We start from the raw sequence: 12,832 nt of genomic DNA, 5'->3' as shown, positions 1-12,832 counted from the left end.
TAGTGCCTAAAGCACTTGACTGCTAACCAGAAGGCTGGCGGTTCACACAGACCAGCCACTCCTCAGAAGGAAGGTTGGACAATCTACTTCTGTAGTGATACCATCTCAGAAACCGAAGGAGGGGTCGCTATGAGTCGGGTCTGACTCGACAGCACAAAACAACAACAACAACAACATATATGTGTGTATATATATGTGTGTGTGTGTGTATATATATATGTATATGTGTATATATATATATATGTGTGTGTGTGTATATGTGTGTATATTGGAGAGAGGTTAAAGGGATGCAGGCAATATATTAGTGTCAGTGATATGAACAGTAATTAATCCTTGGACTGTGTGTTCTCAAAGGCAGTGTAAACAAGGATTCATGACTCACTTCATTAGATCTATATGGTTTCACATTGGTAATTTTAGTAGTTTAGTTATTTGATTTGATGGAGGTTCTCACATTTAAATTTTGGCCTGTACTCCATTAATGCAAGCTTGTCAAATAAATCATCTGAAGTTTGAAATTGTTATCTTCACAGTGGTGTAGGACCATAAGAGAAGTTTTGGAAAACAGTGAATTGCTAGGATTGAAAAACACTGTGATGCAGCTAACATGCACTTTTTACAAGTTTTGATCAGTCTCTCCAAGTGTTATTTTTTTTATTATACCCTTAAGGAATGCATTGTTTTGAAATACAGACTACTGACGATTAGTACATAGATGCTGTAAGAATTTGGTTAAATACTGGAGCATGGATTTGTTGGTTTTGGAGATTTTTGTCTTGCTTTTCTGATAGTGTTCATCATCCATTTGACACTTTCTTTCTGTTAAACTGAAATAGAAAATAATTACAGCTGAATCATGTTGCAAAATATATGACCTGCATGGCCTTGTTACTGATTGGTACGTGGCACAGGTCAAATCGTGTTCTTAAAACGTAACTGCTTAAAACAAAATCCTGATATAGCCTGTTTTGGGCGTTAAGTGAGCATTCAGGACTTCTGCTTTATTAAATGCACAATTTTGGGGCACAATAGACAGTTTAAGAAGTGAGGCTCTAGCTTACCTTATTTTGGAACATCACAGTTTAAAAACAAAAATTGATTTCAGTCATTGGATGTGAAGTAATTTTTTAAGAGCAATCCATGGCTGCTACCTTTTTCTGTCAAAACAATAATGTGACTGTTGGAGTCTTGTTTTCAAGCTTTACTATTGATGCCAAATAAATTTTAAGTATATCTTTTGATATTACATTTATTGAACATGTAATTACAATAAATATCATGGTTTAAATAATGTTTAAGCATCATTGTTTTAAAAAATATCACTTAAATTAAAGAATCTTCTCTTTTCTCTCATCTTGAAAAGTGGTTTGGAAACTTGGTTACCATGAATTGGTGGAACAATATCTGGCTCAATGAGGGTTTTGCATCTTATTTTGAATTTGGAGTAATTAACTACTTCAATCCTAAACTCCCTAAAGTAAGTATTTTTGCTAAATTTATTAATTATATTCCTCCAAATTATAAAAGTAATGTGTATTTATTGTTGAAAATGTATAAAATATAGAAAAATATAAGGAGTATTAAATGATCTCTAATACCAGAGATAATCAGTGTTATTTTTAGTTGTGTTTGTACCTCAGGTTTTTTACCTACTGTAAACATTCATAAAGGTGGGAATTAGATAGAAATTTGTAATGCTTTTTGTACTTCATATTACATCATGAACAATTCCAAAAATCATTAAATCATTTTTGAAAACAAGATTTTTATGGCCAATATTTTATTCTGTCACCCTTATAAGTATATGATTATAATTTTCCTTGTTAGATTTTAGATTTATTCACTTATTCCTACCTACACAAAATTTAACATAATTGTTGTAATAATTAGTCTATGACCTTAGTCAATCATATTAAATGTTATTGCTGATATTTTTTTGCTGCTTTGAGTAAATGGTGATATGGAAAAATAAATTCATGGATATGCAAATATGATTATTTTAACTGTAGTTTATACTTCTGCTACTTAATCTACTTAGAGTAATTGGGTAATGCTTTCAGAAGGCATAATTCAGCCAAACTGGTTTGCTTTTATTTACATCTTAAAATGTTTAGGTGTAATGTTATCTTTTGAAAATGACCTTACCTCTTTATAGCAAACCAGAAGGCCTTTCTCGGTTCTCATCTTCTTTCTCTCTTATTTCCAAGGCTAGATTCATGGCCTCTTTCTCTACTCTCTTTCTTTTCTCTTTTCTCTATTCTCCTTCATTCAAAGATTTTATTGATACTGAAATGATTTCTACTGGCCAGATCCTTCTTACAGCTAAATTTATTCATTTTAAAGGAGATTCTAAGATTACATTCTTTCTATTTTGGGTAGTAAAATTTTTCCTTTGTTTATGAAAGGATGGTGATGGATACTAGGTAGATGATTTTGATTGCTTTGCAAGATAAAAAGTTGATAAACCTATGTTGACCTCACAGAAACTTAAAAAAAAAAAAAACTTAGAACATGTACTATTTCAGAAGTGCCATTGCCTGGAGAGCACTGGTGGAGAGCAGCCTCTTGATACTCCACTTCCATGACATGCACTCTCTTCTTTGTGGACATTCTCTAAAATGCCCCCCTCCCAGCCCCTCTGCAGTGCCTCAGACCTTTCTCACCTGACTGTACACAGCCCTGCTTGTCCCGAGAGGGGTTTGAACATCATCATATAGATGAGGAAACTGAAGTACTAAAAAGTTAAGTTGTACTAAAAGATAAAGTGACTTATCCCAAAGTCATTTGCCTAATTGGAATAGAGCTCTGATTATAACTTAGTTCTCTGGGGTATTCCGATGGTGATGGTAATAATAATAACAGTTACAGTGTATTTACCTTCTTTGAGCACTTGGGATTTAATATGTGGTAGTATGAGTCCTGGGAGTTCTGGTGGCGTAGTGCCTAAGGCATCTGACTGCTAACCAGAAGGCTGGTGGTTCAAACCCACTAGCCACTCCTTGGAAGGAAGATTGGGCAATCTACTTCTGTAGTGATACTGACTGGGAAACCCAAGGAGAGGTTGCTATGAGTCGGATCCAACTCCATGGCAGTGAGTTTGTTTTTTTTGGTTTAGTATGAGTTCTATACGTATATCATTTTACTCAAGCTGCAAAACAACCCTGTAAGTGTAACTATTATTATCTCTGTTTTACAGATGAGGAAAGTGAGGCATTGAGGCATTAAGTAAGTTGCCCAAGGTCTCATGACTACTAAGTGTCAGCACTGGTATTGAATTTCAGGTCTCTCTGACAGCAAAAACCATGCTTTAGCCACTGGCTCTACAGATAAAGCTCAGGGGAGTTTTCTTGTTCTTAAGGTGCTAATGGTGTGCATGCATGCTTCAAATGACTCTTTTCATATCAAGTCATGGCCCATATGACATTCATTTGGGCAACAACTGTTTATACAGCCATGGTCTGTGCATCCTCCAGGGGATGCCTGTAGCCCAACTTAATAGAAAGCCTACCCCACTGCACCCCCACCCATTGGAACAGACACCCCCATTGGTGGGAGGTGTAGGCCCAGGATCCTGCTAATGAATGCCCAAGGACATTGGCTCCCCCGATGCCTCAGCCCACACCTGGAGCCTTCCTGCTTTGACATTCACAGTCGTGTGCTGGGAATGACCCCCTGAGCACTTACCTGAAGGGTCTGCAGTGAAAGGTGCCCAGGCCAAGCATGGTACAGTAGCTGCCAGGCTGATGCACCTGGGAGCCCCCACCTCATGCCAAGTGGACATTTGCACAATATCCAAATGATACAACGTCCTATTTCACAGAATGTATGGTGGATGTTAAGCAACATATGACTGTAGATAGATAGCTATAGATAGAGATGTGTGTGGGTGTGTGTATGTATACGTGTATTACTATAGCAAAACAAAACCCCAAACCCACTGTTATCAAGTCAATTCCAACTGATAGCGAGCAACACTGGGTTTCCAAGGTAGTAAATCTTCACAGAAGTATATTGCCTCATCTGTCTTCCTCAAAACAGCTGGTTGGTTTGAACTACCAACCATCTGGTTAGCAGTCAAATGCCTTAGGCACTGCATCACCAGAGCTCCTTTCAATATGCAAATAAATTTTATATACATATAGTAAATCTGAGTTGCCTTCTAAGTCCTTTTTTATATTCTATAACTATGAATTTTTTTGATTCTCTCTTTTATAAACTAGAATCTACAAATGGTTAGTGCCATCTACAACTGTTTTTTAAAGCATTTGACTGTATTCCAAATTAACTTAGAGTCAATAAAGGAAGAAGTTTCATTCCCATCCAACAATTAAATTCACCCTCTATTTTCTTAATTGGACAGAATATATCATTAACATCAATTTCAGTTATTTCTTAATGCAACTAAAATGGCCATGATATTATCAGTATCTGGAAAAACATAACTGATAAAAGTTGATGAAAGCATATTACTGGTGTTTGTGAAGCTAAGAGTTATGTCTTTTTGTACCATTTAGTTATTTCATCATTGGCTTTATCATTGGTTTCTCAATCACTATCTTGTAAGTCTACATTTCTCAGACCCTTGTGTAACTGAGTGAATAACCCTTGCCAGAAGAGTATCAGATCCTGGGTCTTGAGGAAATTTCCCTAAGCTTTGTTTTTAAAAAACCTTGTCTTTGCTTCAATTATCTTTAAGAGATCAGGACCTTTGGCTTCATTTTAATTTCATGGTTTGATTGAAACTAAGTAAGAAAATCACAGAACCAGATTTCCATTATTTTTTTCTACTTCTTGGTCTGATTTCAACTGAAAGTTAAATTAAAGCATGACATGAGTGGGTTATGGTCAGGGATTCAGAACTTTAGGACCAGTTGATTTCTTGGCTCTTGCAGCTCTAGCTCCGATATTGGCATTCATTCAACTTTTTCCCATCTCCTTTTCTCTGTCTGGCCCATGGGTTGCACAAATGGTTAATGCTTGACTACTAGCTGAAAGATTGACCTTTGGAACCAACCCAAAGGTACTTCAAAAGACTGGCCTGGCAATCAGCTTCTAAAAGGTCATAGTCATAAAAAACCTGTGGAGCAGTGTTACTTTCCACACATGGGGTCTCCATAAATTGGGATTGATGGCAACTAACAACAAAGAAGCTGCAGACTGGGTGAAGGGAAAGGGCATATAAAAGCCCTGTAGCCAATCGAATCTTGCTCTGTCGTCTAGTACTATTATGAATAGCTGAGGCAAGTAGCTGACCACCTCTGAACTGTGATTCCTCATACCTAAAACAGGATTCACATAGTCGTTCAACAGACTATTGAACATCTACTCTGTATTATTCTGACCAACCATTATCAGGCACTCATTATATACTTATAGGGTATTATATACATTATCTCAGCCAATCCTTAGAACAACTCTGTGAGGAAATAACAGTAGTAATAACAGCAGTGGTTAATGCTTACTTAACTTGGAGGAGTCCTAGTGGCAAAGTGGTTAAAGCACTTGGCTGCTAATCAAAAGGTCGGTAGTTAGAACCCACCAGCTACTATGTGAGAGAGAGACACGCAGTCTGCTTCTGTAAAGATTACAGCCTTAGAAACCATGTGGGGTAGTTCTCCTCTGTCCGATAACATCACTTTGAGTTGGAATTGATTTGAAAGCAATAGGTTTGGTGCTAAGAATTTTATGTAAATGAATTTAGTCTTCATAACAATCTACTGAAGACAGTGTTGTTATCCTAATTTTGCTATGGCAGCACAGCTTCAGAGAGTAAAAATGTTTTATGAGTCACACAAATCCTAAGAAGCTGAGGTAGGATTTAAACCCAGGCAGCTCAACTCCAAAGCCTGTGATTTTATTTATTTATTTATGACTTTATAGAGCAGATTTTTTTTTTTTCTCCAAGTTCTGGAGGTTAGAAGTCCAAATCAGGGTTTGGCCATTGATGATTCCTTCCGTGATGGTAGCCCTGGCCATTCCTTGGTTCCTTGGTTTTCCTTGGCTTATAAATGATCTTCACATGGCATCTGCCTTCTACTCTGTATGTCTCTGTGTCTATTCTGCTCTTTTTATACCTCAAAAGTGATAAGGTTTAGAATCCACTCTACCCTGGTATGACCTCAGTAATACAACAAAAGAAACCCTACACAACAAGATCACATCCACAGGTCAGGAATTCAACACATATTTTTTGGGAACACAGTTCAATCCATAACAAGTATATTAGTTCACAAAGAATGAGAAGAGTGCTGAAAATATAACCCTTGACACAGTAGCTTCAACAAGGGGCTCACTGCCTGGTCTTGTGCCAGCCTCGCAATCTTTGCTATACCTGTCAATCCATCTTGTTGAGGGCCATGCACCAACATATACAACCCAGACAAAAATAGAATAACCCTCAAGGAGATTTTAAAAAAAAGGGGGAGGGTATCACAAAAGTAGGAAGCAAAGCATAGTGTGTCCTGAAACAACAAAAGGTTTGAGGAAGAAGAAGCTACCATTGAGATCAAATTGAAAGAAGATAGGTTACTAGGGGTGTCTGATTTTGTAAATAAAAATATAGAGAACTTAGTAGTTACATTTGAATCTTAGATAAATAACAAATAATATTTTTAGTATAAATATGTCCCAAATATTGTATATAATTAGGAGTCCTGTGTTTTCTCAGTTAATCCTACAAGTTGACTAATCATTGTCTTTGAAAATTGAAAAGTCATTAATGTCCTCTGCTAGGACAGTTTCGCCATAGCTCTGTGTCATAATCCAGAAATTGGTGTGTGGCTGAGTGAACTGGTGATGAGGAAACATAGATGGTAAGGAAGTAAGGATGATGATGAAGCAACACTGGTGAGGGATTTGATTTTGTGGAGGATTTTGGTGTCAAAGGAAGGTCAAAGCTTGTGCTTTTAACCACTGTGATGTTGTTGTTGTTGTTAGTTGCTGTCGAGTTGATTCTGATTCAGGATGACTCCATGTCCATACAAGTAGAAATACCCCATAGGATCTTCTTGGCTGTAATCTTAGTGGAAGTAGATCACCAGGCTTTTTCTTCTGCTTTAACACTGGGTGAGTTCAAACCACCAACTTTTAGGTTAACAGTTGAGCACAAACCATTTGCATCACGTAGGGATCTTACCACTGAGACATTCTATAAAAATATATCACAATAAATAGTGTTATATTTCTATGGATAATAATAGGTTTAAATAGAAATAAGTCTTGTTCTTTGGGATATCACAATTTGTAGGAAGAAAATACACAATGTGTAGGCTTACTTTATCTAATCACTATGTGCAGTGGCTAGATGTTTTTTAGAAAAAAAAGCTGACATCACTTTTTATGTAGTGTTTCCTTCCTACTAGGCCGGAATAGGCTTGGGGCAAGCATCACTTTATAGGCGGCTATAGTAGAAAGATCTCCAAGGTACTGAGGAAGAAATGTTTTCCCTATTAATCACACTCAATCTTGTTTGATTATGCAGATACCAAGAAAGTTGTATAAAACTTCAGACCAGGCAGGAGGGAAAAAAGCAGGCAAGCCATTTGGAAGGAACTATCCCCCCCACCCCAAAATGTGGAAAAGCTCTATGTATAAAAAATGTTCATTAGAATTTCATTATGACACCAGGATGGGAAGCAACTTAAATGTCCACCTAATAATAGGAAAATGATTAAGTTCACTATGATCCGTTGATACAATGGAGTATTATGTCCAAACCAAACCAAATCAAACTCACTGCCATTGAGTCGATTTGACTCTTAGCGACCCCTCCTGGGGTTTCCGAAGCAGTATCTCTACTGAAGTAGATAGTCCAACCTTCCTTCCAAGGTGTGGCTGGTGGTTTTGAATCGCCAGCCTTCTGGTTAGCAGTCAAGTGCCTTAGGCACTGCACCACCAGAGCTCCCAGAGTATTATGTAGCTATGTATTTGTTTTTATGTTTTGCTTTTGTAAAAGTATAATCTGTTGTACTTTGAAAAGAAGAAAATTATCTGTAATTTAACCACCCACCAATAATCATTAAGTTTTGCTAGATTTCTCAATTTATACCTTTTATTTTTATATAAGAGCTCTAGTGTGTGGTAGTTAAAGCATTTGGCTATTAACCAAAAGGTTGGCAGTTCAAACCCACCAGCCACTCCACAGGAGAAAGATGAGGTAATGTGCTTACGTAAAGATTACAGCCTTAGAAACAATATGGGGCAGCTCTCCTCTGTCATATAGAATCACTATGAGTCAGAATCAACTTAATGACAGTGGGTTTGGTTTTTTGGTTATTTTTTATTATGTAATAACCATTATAAGGGATAATTATGAAGATGAGACAGCAATATTTAAAAACGCTGTATGATAAGTAAATAGGCAAGACAAAAAGTTTTTACAACAAAGAGAATAAATTGATACGTAGGAAAAAATATTAGAAGGAAATACACTAATATAATAGTGGTTATGTTAGGGTGTGGGATTGTGGATGGGTTTTCCTTTATTTTCTACATTGTACTTAAATAACTCACGACTCACCTTTTAGTTTGTTGTCTTTTGGTAGTGTGCAGTTGCTGTGATGCTGGAAGCTATGCCACCAGTATTTCAAATACCAGCAGAGCCACCCATGGTGGACAGGTTTCAGAAAAGCTTCCACAGTAAAACAGCCTGGGAAGAAGGACTTGATGATCTACTTCTGAAAAATTGGTCAAAGTAAACCTTATGGAAAATAGCAAAACGTTGTCTGATACAGTGCCAGAAGATGAGCCCCTCAGGTTGGCAGTTATTCAAAATATGACCAGGGAAGAGCTGTCCCTTAAAGTAGAGTCAACCTTAATGATATGGATGGAGTAAAGCTTTTGGGCCTTTCATTTGCTGATGTGACACTACTCAAAATGACAAGACACGCTACAGATATCCATTAGTAAATGGAACATGGAATGTATAAAATGTGAATCAAGGAAAATTAGAAAATGAAACAAAACTTACTGCCATCGAGTCGACTTTGACTCATGGTGACCCCCTTTGGGTTTCTGAGGCAGCAAATATTTATGGAAGTTAGATTGCCCAGTCTTCCTTCTGCAGAGTGGCTTGTGGGGTTTAGCTGCCGACCTTATGACTAGCAGTCAAATGCCTTAGGCACTACACCACCAGAGCTCCTTTAGAAGATTAGAAGTGGTCAAAAATGAAGTGGGAGGCTTGAAGATCAATATCCTAGGAATTAGTGAACTGAAATGGACTGGTATTGGCCAATTTGAATCAGAAAATCATATGGTCTCCTATGCCAGGAATGGCAAATTGAAGAGGAATGGTGTCACATTCATTATCTGAAAGAATATTTCAACATCTGTCCTGAAGTACAATACTGTCAGTGATGAAATAATATCCATATGACTATAAGGAAGGGCAGTTAATACAACAATTATTCAAATTTATACACCAACCAATAATGCCAAAGATGAAGAAATTGAGGACTTTTACCTACTTCTGCAATCTGAAATTGATCAAACATGCAATCAAGATGCTTTGATAATTACTAGTGATTGGAATGTGAAAGTTATAAACAAAGAAGAAACATCAGCAGTTGGAAAATATGGCCTTAGTGGTAGGAATGATGCCAGAGATCACATGTTAGAATTTTGCAAGACCAAATACTGTTCCATTGCAAATAATTTTTCCAGCAACAGAAATGATGACTATACACATGGACATTGCCAGATGGAATATGCAGGAATCAAATAGACTACATCTGTGGGAAGAAATGATGGAGAAGCTCAATATCATGAGTCAGAACAAGGCCAGTGGCTGACTACAGAACAGACCATCAATTGCCCATATGCAAGTTCAAATTGAAGTTGAAGAAAATTAAAACAAGTCCACAAGAGCAAAAGTATCAACTTGAGTATATCCACCTGAATTTAGAGACCATCTTAAGAATAGATTTGACTCAAGGAACACTAATGACTGAAGATCAGGTAAGTTGTGGGATGACATCAAGGACATCATACACGAAGAAAGCAAAAGGTCATTAAAAATACAGAAAAAGCAGGCAAAAATGGATGTCAGAAAAGACTCTGAAACTTGTTCTTGAATGTAGACTAGCTAAAGTAAATGGAAGAAATAAAGTAAAAGAGTTGAACAGAAGATTTCAAAGGGCAGCTTGAGAAAAGACAGAAAAGTATTCTAATGAAACATGCAAAGACTTGGAGCTAGAAAAGAAAAAGGCAGGAATATGTTTGGCATTTCTCAAGCTGACAGAAGAGAAGAAAAAAATCAAGCCTGAAGTTGCAATATGGAAGGATTCTATGTGCAAAATAGTGAATGATGCAGGAAGCATCAAAAGAAGATGAAAGGAATACAGCTCAGTGTTCAACCATTTCAGGAGGTAGCATATGATTAAGAACTGATGGTACTGAAGGAAGAAATCCAAGCTGCACTGAAGGCATTGGAAAAAAGCAAGACTCCAGGAATTGATAAAACACCACTTGAGATGTTTCTGCAAATGGATGCAATGCTGGAAACCCTACCTTGTCTACGCCTAGAAATTTGGAAGATGGCTACTGGCCAATTGACTGGAAAAGACCCATACATGTGCCTATTAAAAAAAAAAAAAGTGACCCAACAATGTGGGAATTATCCAACAATATCATTGATACCATGCACAAATAAAATTCTGCTGAAGATAATTCAAAAATTGAATTTTTGAATTCAGTACATTTACAGGGAACTGCCAGAAATTCAAGCTGGATTAAGACGAGGGATTAAGAAGATTAGAATGAGTGCTAATGTTAGATGTATCTTGGCTGAAAGCAGAGAATATTAGAAAGATATTTACCTGCACTTTATTAACTATGCAAAGGCATTCGGTTGTGTGGATCATAATAAATTATGGATAACATTGTGAAGAATGGAAATTCCAGAACATTTAAATGTGCTCACGCAAAAATATAGACCATTTGAACAGGACAAGGGAATATTGTGTGGTTTAAAATAAGGAAAAGTATATGTCAAGGTTGTATCCTTTCACCATACTTTTTCAATTTGTATGTTGAGCAAGTAAAAGACGCGGGACCTTATGAAGGATTGAAGGAAAACTCATTAACAACCTGTGATATCCAGATGACACAACCTTTCTTGCTGAAAGTAAAGAGGTCTCGAAACACTTACTGATGATGACCAAAGACTACAGCCTTCAGTATGAATTACACTTCAACATAAAGAAAACAAAAATCCTCACAAATGGGCTGATAAGGAGCAGCATGATAAATGTAGAAAAGATTGAAGTTATCAAGGATTTCACTTTATATGGATCCATGGTCAATGGCCATGGAAGCAGCAGTCAAGAAAACCAACAACATTGTATTGGGTAAATCTGCTGCAAAAGACTTCTTTAAAGTGTTAAAAAGCAAAGTTGTCATCCTGAGGACTACAGTGCACCTGACCCAAGCCATGGTGTATCTTCAGTCACCTCATTCATGTGAAAGCTGAATAGTGAATAAGGAAGACTGCAGAAGAAACGATGCCTTTTAATTATAGTGTTGGCAAAGGATATTGAATATAACATGAACTGTTAGAAGAGTGAACAATTTTGTCTTGGAAGAAGTACAGCCAGAACGCTCCTTCCAAGCTAGGATGAGATTTCATCTCACATACTTAGAACGTGTTATCAGGAGGGGCTAGTCCCTGGAGAAAGACATCACACTTGATAAAGTAGGGGTTCAGTGAGAAAGAGGAAGTCCCTCAGAAAGATGGATTGACCTAGTGACTGCAACAGTAGGCTTAAACATAGCATTCATTGCCTGTGAGGGTGGCAGAGTTTGGTGATAGCCTAATTGATGGTATTAATAAATCTAAATATATTGTGCTAACTGGAGAGAGTTGGTTGGGACAATGACAGATGGAAGTGGGGCAGAATGTGACAGCTTATCTGACACTGTACAGGGGTGAAAGAGTAAACTTGGGGGCCCCAGAGATGGTCCCTACAGAGTGAGGCTTCACATGTTTCCCCAGTTCTTACAGCTCTTCAGGGTTTGAGTGAGTTATTCCACCAGCTTCTCTGCTGTCCTATGTGTTGGCTCCTTCATCCCAAAGACTATAAACTTATTTCCTTCTAGCTTTCCTTCAGGTAAAGAAAATGTGTCTGAGAGATAGCTAGTCTTTTAGAGAAATCTGTACTTATTGTTGTTGCTGTTTGACATCAACTTAATTTCTACACATAGCAACTCTATGTGACAAAGTAGAACTGTCCTATGGGGTTTTCTGAGCTGTATTCTTTATGGTAGCAGATACCAGATCTTTCTACCAGGGAACCACTGGGTGGGTTCAAATTGCCAACCTTACAATTAGCAGACAAGCACTCAACCTTTGTGCCACCAGGGCTCCTTGTACTTCTCACTACCTGTTCCTCATTTATTGACATGGTTAGATTTCAAAGATGAGGTCATTATATGAGAATCAGCATTATGCAAAAATGGAGGATAAGCACATCATATCATAACTGCCAAATTACATCATTATATAATTGGCAACTACATCACTATATAACTACCAAACCACTGATAATTTTTGCCTAACCAAGTTCACACATAACTTTACCCATCACAGCCAGCTTTACTTTTGCCTAGCACCTTGGGTTTTGTTACTGCCAGATGTATGTCATTAATGTGTAAAATAGCTAGATGGCAGGTTTTTACTATTGCTGTAAGTGCAAAATATAGGATAATGAGATAGTCTATAAGTGAGGAGTAGTTGTAATATATAATTGTCTTCCTATAATGCAAGAGTCATGAACTGTAGTATCCGGTCTGTGGATTTATTTCTTATTGTAATTCATTATACATGCATCCATGTGTA

At 37.2% G+C, this 12,832-nt stretch overlaps 1 protein-coding gene across 1 annotated transcript in view; it reads left to right on the top strand.

The window, feature by feature from the left end:
• The window catches only part of LVRN (laeverin), a 100,876-nt gene that overhangs the window by 73,896 nt on the left and 14,148 nt on the right, over positions 1-12,832 (top strand). The window contains exon 6 of the mRNA XM_007954527.1: positions 1,364-1,477. Within this exon, the coding sequence (XP_007952718.1) occupies positions 1,364-1,477 (114 nt within the window). The remainder of the gene's footprint in view (positions 1-1,363; positions 1,478-12,832) is intronic.

Source organism: Orycteropus afer, unplaced genomic scaffold (genome assembly GCF_000298275.1).
Source record: "Orycteropus afer afer isolate SDZICR_OR568_19922 unplaced genomic scaffold, OryAfe1.0 scaffold00464, whole genome shotgun sequence".
NCBI classification, from domain to species: domain Eukaryota; kingdom Metazoa; phylum Chordata; class Mammalia; order Tubulidentata; family Orycteropodidae; genus Orycteropus; species Orycteropus afer.
This window is presented reverse-complemented; position numbering and strand designations above follow the sequence as displayed.